Source organism: Plecotus auritus (genome assembly GCF_963455305.1).
Source record: "Plecotus auritus genome assembly, chromosome: 2".
Taxonomy (NCBI): Eukaryota; Metazoa; Chordata; class Mammalia; order Chiroptera; family Vespertilionidae; genus Plecotus; species Plecotus auritus.
The window spans coordinates 25,432,316-25,451,291 of record NC_137771.1 but is presented as its reverse complement, the minus strand read 5'-3'; the positions used below and the strand labels follow the sequence as shown (position 1 = coordinate 25,451,291).

General features: G+C 56.3%; 1 protein-coding gene and 1 long non-coding RNA gene across 2 annotated transcripts in view; one reads left to right on the top strand and one right to left on the bottom strand.

The window, feature by feature from the left end:
* Window positions 1-1,048, bottom strand: part of LOC308241950 — a 47,427-nt gene extending 46,379 nt beyond the window's left edge. Inside the window, exon 1 of the long non-coding RNA XR_013959908.1 lies at window positions 756-1,048. This is a non-coding gene — a long non-coding RNA (uncharacterized lncRNA). The remainder of the gene's footprint in view (window positions 1-755) is intronic.
* A 561-nt stretch (window positions 1,049-1,609) lies between these two features.
* On the top strand, window positions 1,610-4,503 carry POU3F1 (POU class 3 homeobox 1). The gene has a single exon (XM_080655978.1). The coding sequence runs from the start codon at window positions 1,635-1,637 to the stop codon at window positions 2,988-2,990; it is 1,356 nt and encodes a 451-aa protein (XP_080512104.1). The 5' UTR covers window positions 1,610-1,634; the 3' UTR covers window positions 2,991-4,503.
* The last annotated feature ends 14,473 nt before the right edge of the window (window positions 4,504-18,976 follow it).

Genomic DNA, 18,976 nt, shown 5'->3' with positions numbered 1-18,976 from the left:
AGATCCCTGTTACCCTTCTTCACACTCTGAGGCTTTATTCCACAGTCCTGACTTACCCTGTGGGGCCCTAACTGGTTCTCCAGCTGGGTCCTGTGATTTGGGACCCCCAGAGCCCTGGAATCTATGAACCCACTGGAGGCAAGACCAGGGAGATAAAAGATGAAAACTGTGCCAGCCAGACCTCAGTGTGGGACAGAGGTGGAGGCCACAGCTCACTCCACTTTAGCCTCTAACTCAATGTGGGATTTAGAGAGTCACAGACCAGCTGATGCTGAGGTCTGAGTTCACTTAGGATCCTTCAGAGAGTCCTCAGGGGGGAGGGATGAGGAGGTACCTGCATTGCATGTCTCACCCTTCCAATAAGGCCTTCTCTATCTCAATTCCCTTTTGGGTAGCCTCAAGCAAGTCGGGTTAGATCCAGCCCAGGGCTTCATTGCAGGCTGGACAGCTCCCGACTGAAGGCTGGATTTCTGAAGTGCCTTTTCCCAAGTCCATGCCACTCCTCACCCACAGCAAGTTTCCCAGGACGTGACCCCGATATGACCCTGGCCAATGAGCCAGTCCGGCAGAGAGGAAAAGGAGCGAGAAGGCGCTATGGGGCAGATATCAGTGAGCTCTGCGTATCCACCACCCCTGACTGCGGCGTTTTCCCCAAAGCCACAGTCTAATACCTCTCCGAATCCCGGAAATCCCGCGCGGCCTGATTACATTGCGGCCACCGGCTGTTCCACCGCGAGCCACCGCACGGTACTCACCTGGGCCGCGGTGCCGGTGGTGGGAGAAGGGGAGCCCGCGTGAGGCGTGAAGCTGGGGCGGGTCCGAATCTGCCCGCGCTGGACGCGCTCTCGGGTCGGCCCAGTTGCGGCGCTGAGTCTAAAAGGAGAAGAGGGGACAGGAGACGCGCCGGGTCCGTGCGCAGGGGACAGCTCTATGCCCGCTGTAAACCGCGGGAGCAGGGCGGGCAAGATGAGCAGCCGTGCTGGAACCGAATCCGGTACCCACGCCGCCTCCCGCTCGCAGCCGCCGAGACCGCGGGAATCCTAGCCCGCTGACAACCGCACCACGGAGGGAAGAGAGCGAGGGTGAGCTGCTTCTTGGAGCCCGAGCGCCTCCCGTAGCCCGCAGTCCTCGCCGCCGCCTCTGGCCTCCCGGGCGGGAGACGGGCGGGAATTCAGCTCGCGTGGAGAGTGGGACCCGCCGGGCTCCGAGCCTCCAGCGCAGGGGAAAAGAGGGGCCCACGCAGCCCGGACCAGAGGGGGTGCGGTCCCACGGCCACCCCCGCACCACTCCCCCACGTGGCAGCCGCGCCCCCGGGGCGTGAGTGTGTACGCGGACGGTGGGGGGCTGTGAATGAAGCCCCAGCGGCCAATCAGCACGGTCGGCGCGCGGGACCCCGGGAGTGAGGCCCAATGGCGAGCTCTGGGCGGCCGGGCCGAGCGGCGGGCGGGCGCGGGGGGCGGGGGCCGGGACCGGAGGGAGGGAGGCAGCTCCGCGGGCAGCCAATGGGCGGCGGGTGGGGTGGGGCTCCGGAGCGCTGAGCGGGTCGAGGCTTTAAGCCGGCGGAGCGCGGCAGCAGGGCCCGCAGACGGAGCGAAGCGGCGGCGGCGGCGGCGCGGCGCAGGGCGCGGGGCGGCATGGCCACCACCGCGCAGTACCTGCCGCGGGGCCCCGGCGGCGGAGCTGGGGGCACCGGACCGCTTATGCACCCGGACGCCGCGGCAGCAGCGGCAGCGGCAGCGGCCGCCGAGCGGCTGCACGCGGGGGCCGCGTACCGCGAAGTGCAGAAGCTGATGCACCACGAGTGGCTGGGCGCGGGCGCGGGCCACCCCGTGGGCCTAGCGCACCCCCAGTGGCTACCGACGGGAGGAGGCGGCGGCGGCGACTGGGCTGGCGGTCCGCACCTGGAACACGGCAAGGCAGGCGGCGGTGGCACTGGTCGAGCCGACGACGGTGGTGGCGGCGGTTTCCACGCACGCCTGGTGCACCAGGGGGCGGCCCACGCGGGCGCGGCATGGGCTCAGGGCGGCACGGCGCACCACTTGGGCCCGGCTATGTCGCCGTCGCCAGGGGCCGGCGGGGGCCACCAGCCTCAGCCGCTCGGGCTGTACGCTCAAGCGGCCTACCCGGGGGGCGGCGGCAGCGGCCTGGCCGGGATGCTGGCGGCGGGCGGCGGTGGCGCGGGACCGGGCCTGCACCACGCGCTGCATGAGGACGGCCACGAGGCGCAGCTGGAGCCGTCGCCTCCACCGCACCTGGGTGCCCACGGACACGCACACGGACATGCACACGCCGGAGGCCTGCACGCGGCGGCGGCGGCGCACCTGCACCCGGGCGCTGGAGGCGGTGGCTCGTCGGTGGGCGAGCACTCGGACGAGGACGCGCCCAGCTCCGACGACCTGGAGCAGTTCGCCAAGCAGTTCAAGCAGCGGCGCATCAAGCTGGGCTTCACGCAGGCCGACGTGGGGCTGGCGCTGGGCACGCTGTACGGTAACGTGTTCTCACAGACCACCATCTGCCGCTTCGAGGCCCTGCAGCTGAGCTTCAAGAACATGTGCAAGCTCAAGCCGCTGCTCAACAAGTGGCTGGAGGAGACCGACTCGTCCAGCGGCAGCCCCACCAACCTGGACAAGATCGCGGCGCAGGGCCGCAAGCGCAAGAAGCGCACGTCCATCGAGGTGGGGGTCAAAGGCGCGCTCGAGAGCCACTTTCTCAAGTGTCCCAAGCCCTCGGCGCACGAGATCACGGGCCTGGCCGACAGCCTGCAGCTGGAAAAGGAGGTGGTGCGCGTCTGGTTCTGCAACCGGCGGCAGAAGGAGAAGCGCATGACCCCTGCGGCCGGAGCCGGCCACCCACCCATGGACGACGTTTACGCACCCGGAGAGCTGGGACCGGGCGGGGGCGGTGCGTCGCCTCCCTCCGCGCCCCCACCGCCCCCGCCGGCCGCGCTGCACCACCACCACCATCACACGCTGCCCGGCTCGGTGCAGTGACCCGCGCGGGCCGGGTCCCGGCTGGCGCGCGGCGAGGCGCCGCGCGGCCTGTACTCTTTTTGTTCGGTTGCTTTGGATTTTACAAAAAGCCCAGGAACTTTAGAACAAAACCAAACACCCGACGACCTTCTCCGGCGAGCGGCGAAGAGGACGGATAGGCTACGTCGCCAGAACCCCGGAGAGAGAAAGGAAGATCCGGACCGCGCCAACTCACCCGGGGCATCCGGCCCGCCGCCTGCTCCCTGTCCCCATTCCCTCGACGACCCCCAACCCTTCCCCCCCGGGCTGTTCGGGGCCGGATCCCGGCAGCGGCCTCCCCACAGCGACAGGTAACGCGGTACGGGGTTAGGAATTCCCCGGGAGAGAGGACGAAGAGAGAAGGGTTCCCCATCCCCTCTCCCCGGCGCGGATACCCGAGCCTGCGGATCGAGAGTGGGGAACTGTCACTTTATTCGCTCTATGCCTCTTCTCTCCCAAGAGGATGCGCCCCATTCCCCTGATCCTTCCTCCGGGCTTGGTTTTTTACGGTTTTTATTTATTCGTGGAGCCTCTCGGCTCCTAGGGTCCTTCTAACTCCGCCCGCGCCCTTAATTTAAATCGCTGTATACTGTATTTATCGGGGCCCCGGAGGGGAGGCCGCGAGAGCCGCGTCTGTGTATAAAAGCAGGAAATAGCCAAAGCTTTACTCTAGCCTAATTTATTTTTTCCTCTTACCGTCCCAGCCCTACCCCAAAAGAGCAAAACAAACAAAAAAAATAACACAAAAAAATTTTGAGTGCTCATTTTCGTTTCGTTTTTTCGGAGCTCGCAACTGGGTTCCGGCCACGCTGTAGGGGTCTGCGCTCCCACCCACACCCCCCGATGGCAAGGGGCTTCTGCCCCGCTGCAGACTGACCACCGCACAGCAGGGCCCCCGCTCCCCGCGGGGCCCTGCCCTCCTGGCCACAAACAAATGAAACTTGGAAAAGTTGGAGGTATTTTTTAACCAGCTGTAGAAATAAGCCGTTCCCTGAAAGCCTTCTGCCTGAGTCCCTGCAGCTTCCGTCTGCTCCCTTTGCAGCCCCCTGGGATGTGGGAGGCTGGGAGAGAAATTCCCCTACTTTGGGGTGAGGTGGGAACCATGTAAATATGTGAGATATGTACACACTGGCGGGGAGAAGAAACATTTTGTGCTTGATTTTTATTTTTGGTTTTCCGGGTTGCCCTCCGTCCCCATCCTAAAGGATTTTGTACACCGACTAATCCGAAAAAGATATTTTAATATGATTTCCAGATTTCTGACCGTCTCTATTTATTTTCTGGATGTGTCTGGAGCTTCCCCCTCCTCCATTTCTTGTTTTGTTTGTTACATTTTGAATTTAAATTTTATTTTTATTATTTTTTGGAACAATGTTTTGGTGCATTCTCTTTGTATCTTTATTGCAAAAAAATAATAACGTAGACTGGGAAGTTCCCTTTATATTTATGTTATAGTAAATATTTTATTACTCACATAAACATGTACCCCAGGGCTGTGTCCTGTCCTCTTTACTACCAGGGATGGGTGGGTTTGTGGGTAAAATGTTGGGATACCCTGGCTCACCTCCCCTAAAGTCTTGGCCTTACTATTGTAGAGAAAGGTAACCACACAACCCTTCTTCCAGGCCAGTATCAGAACCGCCTGTTACCTGGGCCACAGTTGGGCCCCTGCCTCAGGTGAGTGAGTTTAGGAAGATGAAGCTGCCTCGAGTCCCCTCCCATAAACAGACTACCCCGAGACCGGACCTGGGCCAGGACAGTGAACCGCAGGCACCACACTGAATTGGGGTCCGCATTCCTCAGGCACAACTCCACTGCTCTTCTTAGCCAAGGAAGAAACCACCTGGACCTGGACCATTAGCCTGGCATCTTTGTATCCCCCACCCCAACACCGGCTTTGGTTTCAGTTTGCACTCCAAGTGTGGGGCCTGGGCCAATTTCACCCTTCCAGGTCCTGGGGCAGCTGGAAGCTGGCTCAGGCCCCACCAGCCCATCCCAGCCGGCTCTCCAACCTCCAGCATAATGGTACCTAAACCTACTTGGACCCACTGGCAGTTCCTGCAGTGGTCCTTCGTGAGCTGAGTGGGCCTAGGGAGGGAACCCTACCTGTTTGCTTCGACAAAGGCTTCTCAGCAAACAAACCACCTGCCTCAACTTCTCCTGCAGAAGAGTGGGGGCATAAACAACTGTACCACCAAAAGCTCTGCCATCTCCTTTCTAGGATACCCAAGGACTACTCCCCACTCCCCTACCCCATCCAGGGCGTGATGCATATGCCTATGGGAGGACTCCACAGTGTGCAGTCACGACCTGGGTGGAGGGCATAGACATCCTCAAACATCCCCTTCTCGCCTTCAGCAGCAACATGCCCCCTCCCCAGAGTCAGGGTGGTGGAGGCAGATCAGTGTTCCAGGCCCGAAGCTCAAAACTACCTGTGTCCCAGCCAAGACCTTCCTTTAAAACAACTCTTTTTAAAAACACGAATAAAACAGCCCTGTTTTCTCCCTTCTTTCTTTTCCCTTCTCAAGAGAAACTACATGAGGTTTCTTTTACTCTGCATGGAGACAAAGCTTGAAGGCACAATTGCTTGAATGGGGAGAAAGTTGTGTCCCCAGTGAGGGTGTATGTGTGGCCCCTCTCCCACCAGAGAAGCTGCCAACTCCCAAGCCTGTGAGCCGACCGCATCTAGGGTGTTCAGAGAGGTGCTCCCACGCCCCCGATTGTGCCACACTGAGAGTTCTGGTGACTTTCTGGGCTCTGCCTCAACCTTGGGAGAATTGTCTCCGCAAGTACAAAGTTCTCAAATGCCAAACCTCTCGCTCTGCTCCTTATTTTTTCTCCCACTTTCACTCCAGCCTAGTGAGCAATTAGCCCTGTAATTGGCACCCGGGTCCCAGCCGGTCCCCATACTGGCAAGCCAATGAGCCTCCCCATGCTTCTTAAAGAGGTAGCCAGGAATGTATGGGCCAGTGAGGTGACAGCATGGCCCAGAGCATCAGGCCACCCTAGCTTGGCCTCTCATTTCCTGCTCCACGAAGTACGGAACTTCGAAGCAGTCCCACACTCCCTCCTTACATCTCCATTCCTGGATTTGTTCCACCCTCCGGGCCCTGAAATGGAAGCACATGGAGCTCGCTCAGCGCGCTGCCCTGAGCCTCAGCAGGTTTGGAGGCTGGAAAGGGTGACTGGGAAGACGGGGGTCTTTCACTGGCCTCTGCCTGCAGCTGACACCAATTGATTGATTGATTTCCCAATTATCTGCTTAATCCTGTACAAGAGGGTGGATTTATTATTTAAGCAAGTCAACTCAAAAACAGCAAAACAATGTGGCCTCCCAAGAACCAGCAGCAGCTGACAGGTAGAACAAAAAGATGAAAAAAAGTAGAAAAGGGGACGGAAGAAAATCTTCCACTTTGTGAGGATTTTACTTAATGAGACACCAGCCTGGGACAGCTACCCAGGAACCAACCCCTGGTCACTGAAGGCCCCCGGCTCCTTCCCTGTCTCCGGCCTGGGATGAGGGTAGAAACCATAGCACATTTGACCATCAAGGAAAAGCCATAGGGAGAGAAATATTTTACCCTGCAGTCTTACTCCCTGAATAGAGTTTAGGAAAGACACAGTCCCCTGCGAGCTTGACCGAGCCGCTTCTCCATCCCATGCGTATGTGGATCTACCTGCTCATTCCAGAGAGCCTCAGACTTCCTTTCGTTCAAAAGGGGGAGAAGTCCCTAGCATCAACCTTCGAGGAAGGCCACGCTTTCCCGAGCTGATTCGGAATTTTCTGATCCCATCTTCCTCATTTGAACAACATTACTTTCCATGATCATGTGGCCACATGTTCTGTTAGAGCTTCTCTCTCCTCATGTGAACTTCTGTGTGTTGGTGTATGAATTTGTATGTGTGCCACTGTGCCTGCAAATCCATAGCTACTCCCAGAGGTAGGAGGTGGGGGAAAAAGTCTATGCTACACTGCTAATGCTTTGAGCTGGAAGAACATTTGCAGGGTGGGGGTTGATCAACAACAGGAAGAAGGAAGGTGACCATCGTGGTCACCTGTGGTCATCCAGGCAAACCCAGAAGGAGCCCTACACTGTACCTCAAGGACACCCACCTCCTGCACCACAAAGTTGCACTGGCTTATATGTTGCCTGGCTTAGGTCTGGTACAATCATCCCTCGACCTCAGGACTTGATTGCATGTCCACTGGACTAGCTGACCCCAACCACAGCTACGCACTTAGAGCTGTTTGGAACCGAATCTCCTCTGGAGAGGCTCTGGGCCTGCATATGGGGGTGTCAAGCCCCCACTGATGCACCTAGGCCCTGGCTCTCCCCAGCAGGGCTTGAGCTCCAGAAAGGAGACCCACCTGAGCAGGAGAAGGAGAGAGAGGGGGGTTGTTATCTGGGCCCAATTGCTCCTCCTAAACTTAACAAGAGGTTCACCCAGAACTCCGACTCAGTGACTGAAGCCAGAGTGGCCGTCAATCTTATCCCTGCCTGACATATTTGAAAACCCTGGAGTTAGTGTTTGGCCAGCGGATCAGGGCTCTTCTTGCTGCCTGGGAGGCCTCCATGTGGGAGGACTGCCCTCTATTGGTCCCTGAACTGGGACATGGCAACAGTCACCAGGGCCATCTCACAGCTGAGTGTCCCCCCCAAAAAGTCAGCTTCAAGTTGCCTATTCTATGGGAGTGCCAGTTAGAGCAGAGGCAACTAGCACCTCGAAGGATGCAGTCCTGCTTCACATACGCACACGGGCTTGCCGGAGACCTTCCTTCTCCATCTACCACCTCCCCCATCCCACGGCCACACTCGGAAATTTGCCATCACAGCTACCTCCTCTGTCTCCCCTCACACCCATCCCCATCAGTTCTGTCGGCCAGTTAAAACCCCAATGCACACACTCCCCAGCTCGCTCACTCACTTACACGTTAACACACTCATGGTCACACCCATTCCACTGTTCGGCTGTCCAGGACCAGTTTTGTAGTCTTTGGCGCTGAGCTCTCCAGAGTTGCCAAATACCTGGCACCTGTAGTATTTCTTTAAATACACACAGTCATCCTTTGCAGCATTTGACAAGGTCCCCATACTCTCAGGATATCCACGCACTTACCCCACAAAATGCTTTCCAAACACATCCGTGCCCATCATTGTTCTCAGCTCCTCCCAGCTCTCTCCTGCTCCCTTCAGATAATTAAAGTTAGGCTGTGTGTTTGTATGTATATGTGATCTTATTTTTTAAACACACACCCCCACACGTACATATGCGTGTATATATACAAACACACACAGCAATTAGATCTATCCATTCCTGCCATCATTCCTCTTGTGCAGTAAAACCTCAGCTACTCACATGTCCCTACATCACCACGCAATGAACCCAGCATCACCTAGTCACGGGCTCCTGATGTCACAACACACATACACACACACACACACACACACACACACACACACACACTGGCACTTTCACACAGTTACACCCACCCCAAGCTCCCTGGTGTTTTTTCAGAGGCACAGCCCACCTCCAGGGTGTCTGAAAGGGCTCCCCTCACATGAGCTAAGTGCCGGGAGGGCTGTGCCTCAAGGCCCCCCACGCACATACGCCCAGTGGACGTGTCTCTGGCTGAGCCTGACCAGGGTGGGTCTTGGTATTATTAGGCTGCAGAGACAGCACGGAGGCATATGGTCTCATACACAAGAAATAATGTTCATGTTAAATCAGACCTCATGCATAATGCATGGTGCCTGATCTCACATTATTTTGGGTGTTCGTCAAAATCAGTGTTCTTTCTTGTGAGGGCTTCTGAAAAGAAGGGGGCAGGCGTTTGCTAATTGCACCTGCAGCCTGGACCCAGGGAGCCTTCCTCTACCCCACTTCACCCACCAGTGGGTCTCATCCCTCTGTCCCTCTGTCTTTCCACATGGAAGGAGGGGCTGCCTCAGGTTTGTAGCAGGCGTGAGGCCCCGTGTTATTTTTATTTCTTTTCTCTCGGCTCTCTGTCCCCAGAGGGTTCTGGGGAATAGCAGTGGCTCCGTCATTCTCACACCGGATTCATTTGCCGTTTTATGAACTCCCCGTTGATTCATCACCTCCCTAAGTCAATGATTCACTCCTGATGGCTGTGCAGAAATCCTTCTTCAAAGGCTCCAGATTATTTATTCAGCTCTGAACAGGAGCGGACCTGAACCCTGCGCTGCTCCTGTTCCCCTTGCTTAGGGTGGAAATCGTCACCATCCTGGGCCTTTCCCTGGGGCTGGCTGCCTGGGGAGGAAGGGAGGGAGTGCTCCCTCTATCCAAAGCTGCTAGAGTTGACCCCAGCAGCTTATAGCCAGACCTGACCTTCCAACAAGGCCCCATCCAGCCACTTGGGTCACCTGCCTTCTCCCACTGCCATCAGTTTCGCCGGGGAAGGTCTTTATGTCTCAGGGGGAGGCAGAGCGTAGAAGAGGGAAATGCAGGGGCTGTGAGATCAGACAAACCTGGGTGCAAATCCTGGCTCCACCTCCTATCAGCTGTACGACTTCAGGCCAGACACTCACCCTTTCTCTGCCTCAGTTTCCTAATACTGTGACAATGGCAGTTCCTACATCGTAGATCTATTTTGAGAGTTAAGTGGGAGGATGTACATAGAGGGCTCAGCATAAATCGGTGATGAATGAATGAAAGCTGTTTGATTGTGAGGTCTGGGCAAGGCATTGTACAAAAATAAGCGAGCAGGGGAAAAAACCAAAATGTAATGAACTTTTACCACAGACCGCACTCTGTCCAAGTCATTTGGACATAATGTCTATCCAGCACCTACTTTATTCTTTTTTTTCCCCAGGATAAAGGGCGCACTATTTTTATTAATATTGGGAGTACACAGAAAAGTAGTGAAACCCAACAAAACAGCTAGATTTTTAAAAAATGTTTTTATTGATTTTTTAGAGAGGGAGAAAGATCAATAGCAAGAGCAAAGCATCAATGGGCTGCTTCCTGCATGCCCCCCACTGGAGCCACAGCCCAGGTATGTGCCCTGACTGGGAATTGAACCAGTAACCTTGAGGTTCACAGGACGACGCTCAACTTACTGAGCCACAGCGACCAAGGCTTATTTTATCCTTTATTTTCATGGTCTCGCATTAGTCATTCCTATTTTGCAAATAAGGAAACTGGTACCCAGAGAGTTTTAGTGATCTGTGCAGAGCAGCAAAGGTGGATAAAGATAGAAGCTGGGATAAAACCCGTCTTACCTGACACCCGGACAGTGTCCTTTTTACGCTCCCTGCTGAGGAGACCAGCACTGTCCGGTGCTTGGGGTACGTGCACAAAGTAGAGGTTTCCGAGCTCAGGACTGGGCCGGGGAGAGAAGCTGCAGACCAAGGGTGTTGGAGCTAATTGGCTAGGATCTGCTCCTCTCTCCACCAGACTGCCATCAGGTAAATCCCATGAGGCTCAAGGAAGTTGGATAACTTGCCTGGGGTCACCAAGAAGGTCAGGAAGCCCCCCTGATGCATCCATTCAGTGTGCTGCACCTGGGCAACCCACAGAGTCGCTAAGAATGTGTTTCTTGGCACCTGCCCAGGTCTTCATCCTGGCTGCACCACCTGCTCCTTGCCACTTGCCATGCCTCAGTTTCCTCATCTGTCAAAATAAAAGAATGATAGTGCCTGGCTAATAGGACTGCTGTGGAAATTAGGTGAGAGATGATATACATAAACGCTCAGAAGAGAGGCTGGAAGATTGTAAGTGCACATTAAATGTTAGCTATAAAATTAATTTTATTTGTACACTATATATTATTGCTGGGCTGAAGCAATGCAGAAAAATAATACCGGGTGCTTCCCCCACACATACCCCCCCCTCTGCCCCACCCCAGGATTATCTCTCTTCCTTCTCAAAGAAGAGTTCAAGCTACCCATCCCCAGTTCACAGATGAGGAAATAGAGGCCCAAGGATGTTGAGGGACTCTCCCAAAATGACCCAGAAAATTAGTGGCAGGTGCAGTCTCCCAACCTCTTCCCCATTCCTGCCTCTTTGTGGTAACCCCAGTTCCCCAATAATGTACTTCTCCCAAGGCTCTGTGCTGTTTCTGGGGAAACAGCACCCAGAGGGTCAGGGAAGGCCTCACTGATGGTGGTACCATTGAGCTGGGTCATGAAGAATGAGTAAAGGTTTGCCTCTGGGGCTCTGGGCTCAGGGTCTGATTCCAAGGAGGCAAAGCCACTCGGCCCCAGTGCCCTCAGACCCCACTCATTCCCCCTTTCTGCCCTGCTCAGGACCTTCCAGCAGTGGGCTTCCACCCCTCCTTTGACCACGAGCACAGAAGATTCAACTCAAGATCAAGGCCCTAGACCCCGTGGAGCCTCCTAACATGAGACTAAGTCTGACTATAGATTCCTTCAGGTACCAACTCCTGGTTCTACTGCACCCCTGCCCTGGGGCTGACCACCAAACCATGCCACAGGGCATCCCGGCCTCAAAGGTGGGGGTCAGCTACCTGGGTCCAGGCCTCACTCCACTGTTCATCCTTAGTACAACCCAAGTTGGGTCATCCGTTATCCCAGGACCTCAATATATGAAATGGCCATTCCCTCATTTAAACATTCATCTATCCATCCTACATCCATCCATTTATCTATTCATCCACCCACCCATCTATACAACCATTCATTCATCCGTCTGCCCACCCATCCACTCGTCCATTCATTCATGCAACCCTCAACTACCGCTTTAACCATCCACCCATCTACCCAACCACCTCCCATCCATCCCCTCATCTAACCATCCAGTTTAACAATCAATCCCTATGTTGAGGAGCAGGAACACAGACAAAAAATTTATATATATTAGTCCTCCATCCTTAAAACTCTCTCAGATTAACTTCTTCCCCTCCCTACCTCTCAGTCATTTGGAGTAGGCATGTGAGGGCCAAGTGGCATCATTGTTTGAGAGGAAACAATGAAGGCTGTTGTTGCATCCATGGCTCTTGTGTGGCATGGAAACCTCCATGCCCTGCGTGTTTCTTCAGGGCCTTCCGGAAGAGTAGTCAGTATGGCCTCTGCCTGGCACTGGGACTTCCCTTCACTCTAAATTCTCACTCCAGAGATGCCAGGTGCTGACCTGAACTAGAGGGATTTCAAAGGGATTGGGGGAGAGGAAAGAGCTTCTGAGCATAACTTCTGCCAAGACTGAAAATCACCAGTGAGACTCAGTTTTTCTACCAGAAATGGCACAGCATCTCAGCACTAGAGAGATATGAGGAATGTTCTGGTCCCAGGCCTGTCACTACCCAGCTGTGTAACCGTGAGCACATCCCTGCCATTCTCTGGACCTCAATTTCCCGACCAGTGCGGTGTGAGGGGTGGTCTATGGGTCCTCCCAGCTCTGAGATGGTCCCTCTTGACTCTCAAATCCTTTCCAGCCTGGGTGGGCCTTCCCCTCTGACAATGGAGCCTCTCTGACCAGCCCACACACAAGGAGGGGTAGGAGATGACGTGGTTGGTGTCCAGGGCCCTGAGTCCTCTGGCTATTCAACCCTCCCTTCCCTGACACAAACAACCCTCAGTCACCTCCCCCTCCCACCCCCCAGAATCTGGGCACAGCTGGGGCTTGCTTTGCCCTGGCCACCTCATGAATCACCCCTCTATGGTTCCCCCGGGGGAGTGGTCCAGTGAGCATCCTACGCCCCCTGCGGGGTGAGGGCCAGAATCACGGCACTCAAGCAGGCAGTGTCTACAGGAACAATGGGGGCCTGTGGCTGACAGCCGGAATGCAGCCATTGTCCTGCCCTGGCCCCCAACCCCAAGGCCTCAGGTCCTCAGGCCGGGCAGGCTGGCGTGGGTCGGTGCGTCAGGCGCTCGTGTGCCAGGGCCAGGACACATGGCCTGCTGCTTCCCTTCTCTGGGCAGGCTAGCTGGTGGACCAATGGGCCAGACCCCACCTCCACACACAGCCTCACAAAGGATCCCATGCACAGGGTGAGGAGAAGCAAGACGGGACCCAATGAAGCCCAGCCGGCCTCCAACCCACCCTCCCCAGGGTACCTAGAGCAGCCTCAGAGAAGGGGCCTTGAAGCTCTGAGATCCAAGCTATACATCACAGTGGGGAGGGGGACCACATTAGAATAATGCAGGATTAGAATGGGGTTGCTATAGCGACGTATTAGGGCAATACATCTAGGGAGTCCCAGCCCCTTGGTGATGTATGACTCTGCTCAGCTGAGGGGAGCAGGGGGAGGGGACCTGTCCCGCTGCTTCCAGGGAGAGCAGACACCAAACATTCTCTTTATTAGACTCCAAAAATAGGCTTCTCAGGATCCTGTCAAGACTGAGAGAGGTACCCTGCCAGCCAAGCTCAGACAACCCCACTTTAGTCCATCCATGCTCAACTCTGCTGCAACTTCACACCTCAGCTCCAGCTCTCCGGGCCCCCTGCCACGCTCAGCCCATCTCCATCTCAGCCCCTCCAGGCTCTGTCCTTTCTGCCTCAGTGCCAAGGACCATCCCCTACTCCCGCCCAGCATCCAATGGGATTAATAGGACTATATCTGGGGAGGAAGGGGGGTTGTCTAGAAATACTCCTCCATCAAACCACTCAAAACTGTTAATTTGAGAGACGCCTAGAGACTAAGGCTGAGGGCACACAGTAGTCTGTTCCCTTCTCACCCACAGGCCTCCCCATGCCAGCACCCCACCCCCCTCCAGTCCCAGGTTGGGAATTTAATTTCCCTCCACATACTCCCAGGGTCACCAAGGGGGTGTATAGGTGACTAGTCCTAGCAAAAAAAAAAAGAAAAAATTGTATGGGGCTCCCAAGAAAGAACTCATTAAAAGTCTTCGCGTAATGTGTGTAATGTTATGCAACAAAGTCAGGCCATGGGCTCCCTTTCAAAATGCTGTATCAAGTCATTTGTACCAGCTTGTCCCATTTCAGAGGCCCTGGGCCTCAACCCCCAGGGCACTTCAGGGAAAGATTCTCTTGAGATAACCCCCTTTGCTCTATCACCTTAGCAACTTGGTGAGGAATAGGAAGAAGGACCAATTACCCCTTTTAAGAATCATCGGTGTGCCTGTGAGTATATGCCTGTCTCCCTCTGTCTTAACTTGCCTTCTGTGTACCCATGTCTGTGTGTAACTCTCATCGTGTGTGCGTGTGTGTGTGTGTGTGTGTGTGCGCGCGCGCGCGCAACTTGCTTCCTTGCTAAATGGTAATTTTTAGTTAATTCAACTGATTACAATAATTACACAACCCAAAAGAGTCTTCCTTTTTCCTTTTGAAAGTGACACTATGGCCGTTTGGGGCGGTAGGGGGGTCGCTCCAGCCAAAGCTGGAAGATGCTGACAATCAAAGTTACCTCCTCCCATCAGAGGAGAACATGGGTCATAGGTCAAGGCAGGTAGACATAGCTCTCTGCATGTATGCACTCCTGCCCATGAACACGAATAGACACACACATGTATATACCGTGGCCCTGCCCTGGTGGTGTCCCCACGACGGGAGAAACCGGGTTCATCCTTGATTGGAAAGAACCGGTAAAGGGAATTTCTGCTCTCACTATCCTTCACCCTCCGGGTGCCTCCTTTCTAACACACAGACGTACATGCACACACATCCGCACACAGCAGAGGGGAGAGGAGGACTAAGAGAAGGTAGGTGAAGGCAGAGTGTGTGTGCCCAGAGGGTAGTTCCTGGGGTGGGGGTGGCAGGGTGCCCAGGGCACTGAGTGGGCAGGAGCGCCTCATGGCTTCCTCTCTTCCCTAGCCAGCGACCAAAGGTCAGCCCAGGCGGCTCAGCCACGTGCAGTCCATCCACCCCCGTCAGGTCATGTGAGACCAGGACCAAAGCCTCATCAACACGCCATTGTCCTCCAGAGCCCAGCCTTGTCTTGGGAAGAGAACAAGTCCCCTCCAGCCCAAGGCGAGTCAGTGCCCCTGCGGTCCCTGGGCCTAAGGGGACCCTTCTGAGAAATGGGAGAGAGCAGCTTTCCACTGGCACTGAGAGTGCCAGGGGTGGGAGCAGGGGGAGGAAGGACCCACTTTCTCATGTTCCCTCTGAGGGGCACATACACCAGAACATACCACCACCACCACCCACCCACCCATTCCCCAATGCTCTGGAGAGAAAATTGAGTGAAGCAGAGAGGGACGAAGAGTAGCCCTGAAGGTCATCTTGCACGTCAGCACTGGGATGGGCCCCAGAGCCCCTTGCACCCTGGCTCCCAGCCTGGACCACAACACAGGCTCCATTGACTCTTGGGCACCCTCTTTCCCAAGATGCATGAAAAGCTGTGGGCTCATGGCTTCTGCCCACGGGCCCCTGGCCCCATAGGACCCACCCAGGGAAGGAGGCCAGAGCTGGATGGATGGATGGATGGCCATGGGTGGACACAGTTCCCAAGGAGCTGGTAGAAGGGAGGAAGAAGGAAGGCATGGATGCTGCACCTGCACCGGAATAGCCAATCTCTAGGCCCTGTCCTACCTGGCCTGGAGTAGAGGCAAAGATCCTGGGGACCCAGCTAGGACAGACTCTCTGCCAGTGCCACTTCTACCCATCCCTCATCCATATTTATTCCTGGCAAAAACAGGGACACCGCCCCCCCCCCCCCCGACCTGCGCCACTGAGACTAAACCTGGGGCAAAGCCAGCCTGGCCCACCCTCTGTCTCCCACAAGGGAAGTCAGGTGGGGAAGGGTGGTTTTGTCTGGGGGAGGAGGATTGGAGGAAAGCCGGGCTCCAGCAAGGGGAGGGCTGCCCCAGCAGGATGACAGAGAGATGATTAAACCCACAGAGAAGATTGATAAGGGAGCTAAACAGCTGCAGCTCTGCAAGGTGGGCTGGGGACAAATCTCATCTTGTCCTGGCAGCACTCAGAGCACTGGGGGGCTGGGCCAGCAAGACTGAGCTCATGACCTACACAAGCTCTGAGCAGGAACGGGGGTCTGCTCCCACCTTCTTCCCCCAAGGCCTCTGAGGGTGCCTTCCAGAGCCCAGCCCTCATTCCTGCCAACTCAGAGCTACCTCCCAGCCTCACAGCCCTCAGCACCTGGGCAGTGTGCCCTTCTCACCAGTGCCCCCTTCACCCACAGCATCTCTGCCACAGCTCTCACTCTCGTTATTATTAGATGTGATTTACAGCGGAAATGCTTAGTCAGACAAACCAAGACTCCCCAGACAGAGGGAGTGGGAGAGGAGAGTCCATGGGAGGTGGCCCCCTCTGGGCAGGGTCGTCAGAGAGAGAGATGGGGCTCCAAGATGAACAGGAGGTTCATCTCCTATTTCTCTGGTTGGCTCCAGGCCCAGGAGCCTCACAAGAGTCTCTTGGACATCCTGACCCTTTTCTGACCTCCACCTGGCCTTTCAGCTTTATCCTGTCAGTCTCTTATCTTGCCTGGCAAGGGCACAGCCCAGAGACCTGGAAATCCTAAAATCAAGGTGGTTCCGGGGGGCGGTTTCCTTACACCAGGGCTCGTAGTTCAGAAGGCGGCTCCTGACTCCCAGAGAGGGAGAGAGGCAGGAAAAGTGCATTGCTGGGGCCCCGGCCCCACTCTGCAGGCAGAGAACCCAGGTGCTGTGCGTTCCTTCAGGTGGACGTCCAAAGGCACAAGAATCGTGGGGAGCACACACTCGCTCCTGCTTCCACCTTGCTCAGAAGAGCTTGGGGGCAGGTCCGTGTCTGCTCCCTGGGTCTCTGACTCCCTGGCAGGGATGAACTGGGCATTGTTGCCAAAAATAAACGTTCCCTCTCCCGCTCCCTGGCTCCCGGCTCCCGCTCATTAGGATGCGTGGCGTTTGGCTGCGGTCCCACACCTTGCAGCTCATTATAAATATGCAGTCGCTGCTGGCGCTACCCCAATCATCTCTGCAATCAGAGCTTTTAATTAGGTTAATTAAATTGTATCAAATCTCGCAGGGACGCAGTTCACTGATGCTGATGAGGCAGCCAAAACAGACCCCAGCTCCTCCGCTAATGAAGGCCGCTGCTGCCTGCACAGCCAGGGAGCCCGAGCGCATAATAAACGGAGCCTCCTCTGGGAGGAGCTGCTGCCCAGGCCTGAGCTCCGGGACCTGGCAGGGGGTCTGCTTCAGCTCACCTGGCGCCAGCTTGGGCAGAGCTCCCACCCGGGGACTACCCCCTTCCCCGGAGAACGGCCTGGGGCGGCTTCAGGAGCCAGGGCAGGTGGGCAGTGTCAGGGCCCTGAGCACCTGCCACCCCGACACGGCAAACTTAGGTGTGCCCCCAAGATCCACTGATTCCATCTGGGGTTCCTTTCTTAACTTTCCTCCCAGAATGGCCCAATAAGGCCACACGCACGCACGCACGCACGCACGCACGCACGCACGCGCGCGCGGGCGGGCAGCCCTGTCGCTGCCCCTCTGGACTGTCTTATTAACCAGGGAGGCCAGGCAGAGACTAGAAAGCTCATCCAGCCACTGGCGGCCTAGTCTCCATCTGCCATGGAGGCCATCTGCCCCTGTGGGGAGTGGAGGTGGTTTTTAATGCTACCAGCCAGTAACAGGAGGGGGTGGCACCCCCATCTCCATGTGCCAGATGGACCCTGTATCTTCCCACCTCCCTACCACTCAACCTAAAGAGCCCTAAGGGGCCCTTGTCCCCGACCTCCTGGGATCAAATTGGCTCCTTCCCTAGCCCCTGCTCATCCTGAGCTGACGGTCCTAGGCCCGGGCAATCCACTGCTGGCCGCTGGAGACCACAGGCTGCAGAGCGAGGGGGCCTGCAAAGGTCCTGCCCTGCCTTTAAGCAGGAAGACAAGTGCTGCCACCTCCAAAGGGGCTGTCCCTGACATGCTACTCAGCCTGGCTCCAACCCCCTCCTCTTAACCCCTCCGGCGCGGGTCTGTCCGGCCTGCCGCAGAGCGCTGGGGAGATAGGATGGGGAAATTTTCAGTGCTCTCGGGACATGCTGTTTCTGCTGTAGAAGCTGTTTTTTTTGGTTTGGAAAGGTGTTTTTTTCCACCCAGTAATGTGAAAACATGAAACCTGAAACCAACCCCCCACATTTGCCACCTCAGAGCCTTTGGGGTAACTAGGAGAAAGCCGTAAATGAGTCAGGCTGATTCAGAGCAGGGGGTGCTGCTCAGGTGCCTCAGGGCACCACAATTTCATTAACACTTATGATCCGAGCATGGCCGTCAGGTGACAGACGACAGGAGGAAAGGGAAAGGCTTCCTCCCCACCCTCTTTTTCACCCCAAACACAGTCCCCAGATACGCTCCTCTTGTCTAGAAATAGCTAGGTCCTTGGCTCTGTTCTGGACCAGCCCCTACTGCCACCCCCAAAGCAGAGGCCCAGGGCTGTTCTGCTGCCCTGGCTCCAAGCAGTCTGCTTCCCTCCCACAAGAGGGGAGATGGCCACGGCCATTCCTCAAGGCCTCCAGTGAAGCAGGAGAGAAGGGACAGGGAGAACTAGGCACAAACTAGGGTTAGGAGACATGCAGGGAAAGAGAAAGGACCCAGGAATAAGGAGCAGGAGATGGTTTACAGGGAGTCTGAAGCAGGGGCGGCATCCTTCCTTTGACCAGAGCACTTTAGGAAAGAGGCATGACCTGGGCTGTCCCCTCAGCCTCCTAAGTGGTGGGCTGGGGAAAGAAGCTCTGCCCCCCTCCCCCCCAGAGTTTCCTAACTTCTCTCTGATCCATGCCGGCACTTCCTGCTGAGACAGACCCAAGTTGTTGGGTGGGAGTCCTGCCAGCAGGGAGGCCCCGTGACCTGGCTGGGAGAGAGTGCACCCTCTGACCCCAGGAGGCAGCTGCACAAGCCCAAGAAACCTGCCGGCTCAGCCCCAAGACCCAAGACGGCATTTCGAGTCCGCCCCCAATCCCTCCACTCACCTGGGGCTGTGGGCCAGGACTCCCACACACGCTTTGGCCCGCCCTCCCCCAATACCCTGGCACAAGGCTCTGTGAACTGACGCCCTGAGAAAGCTTGAGGAAGGGAGGCCAGCACCATACACCCACTTGCC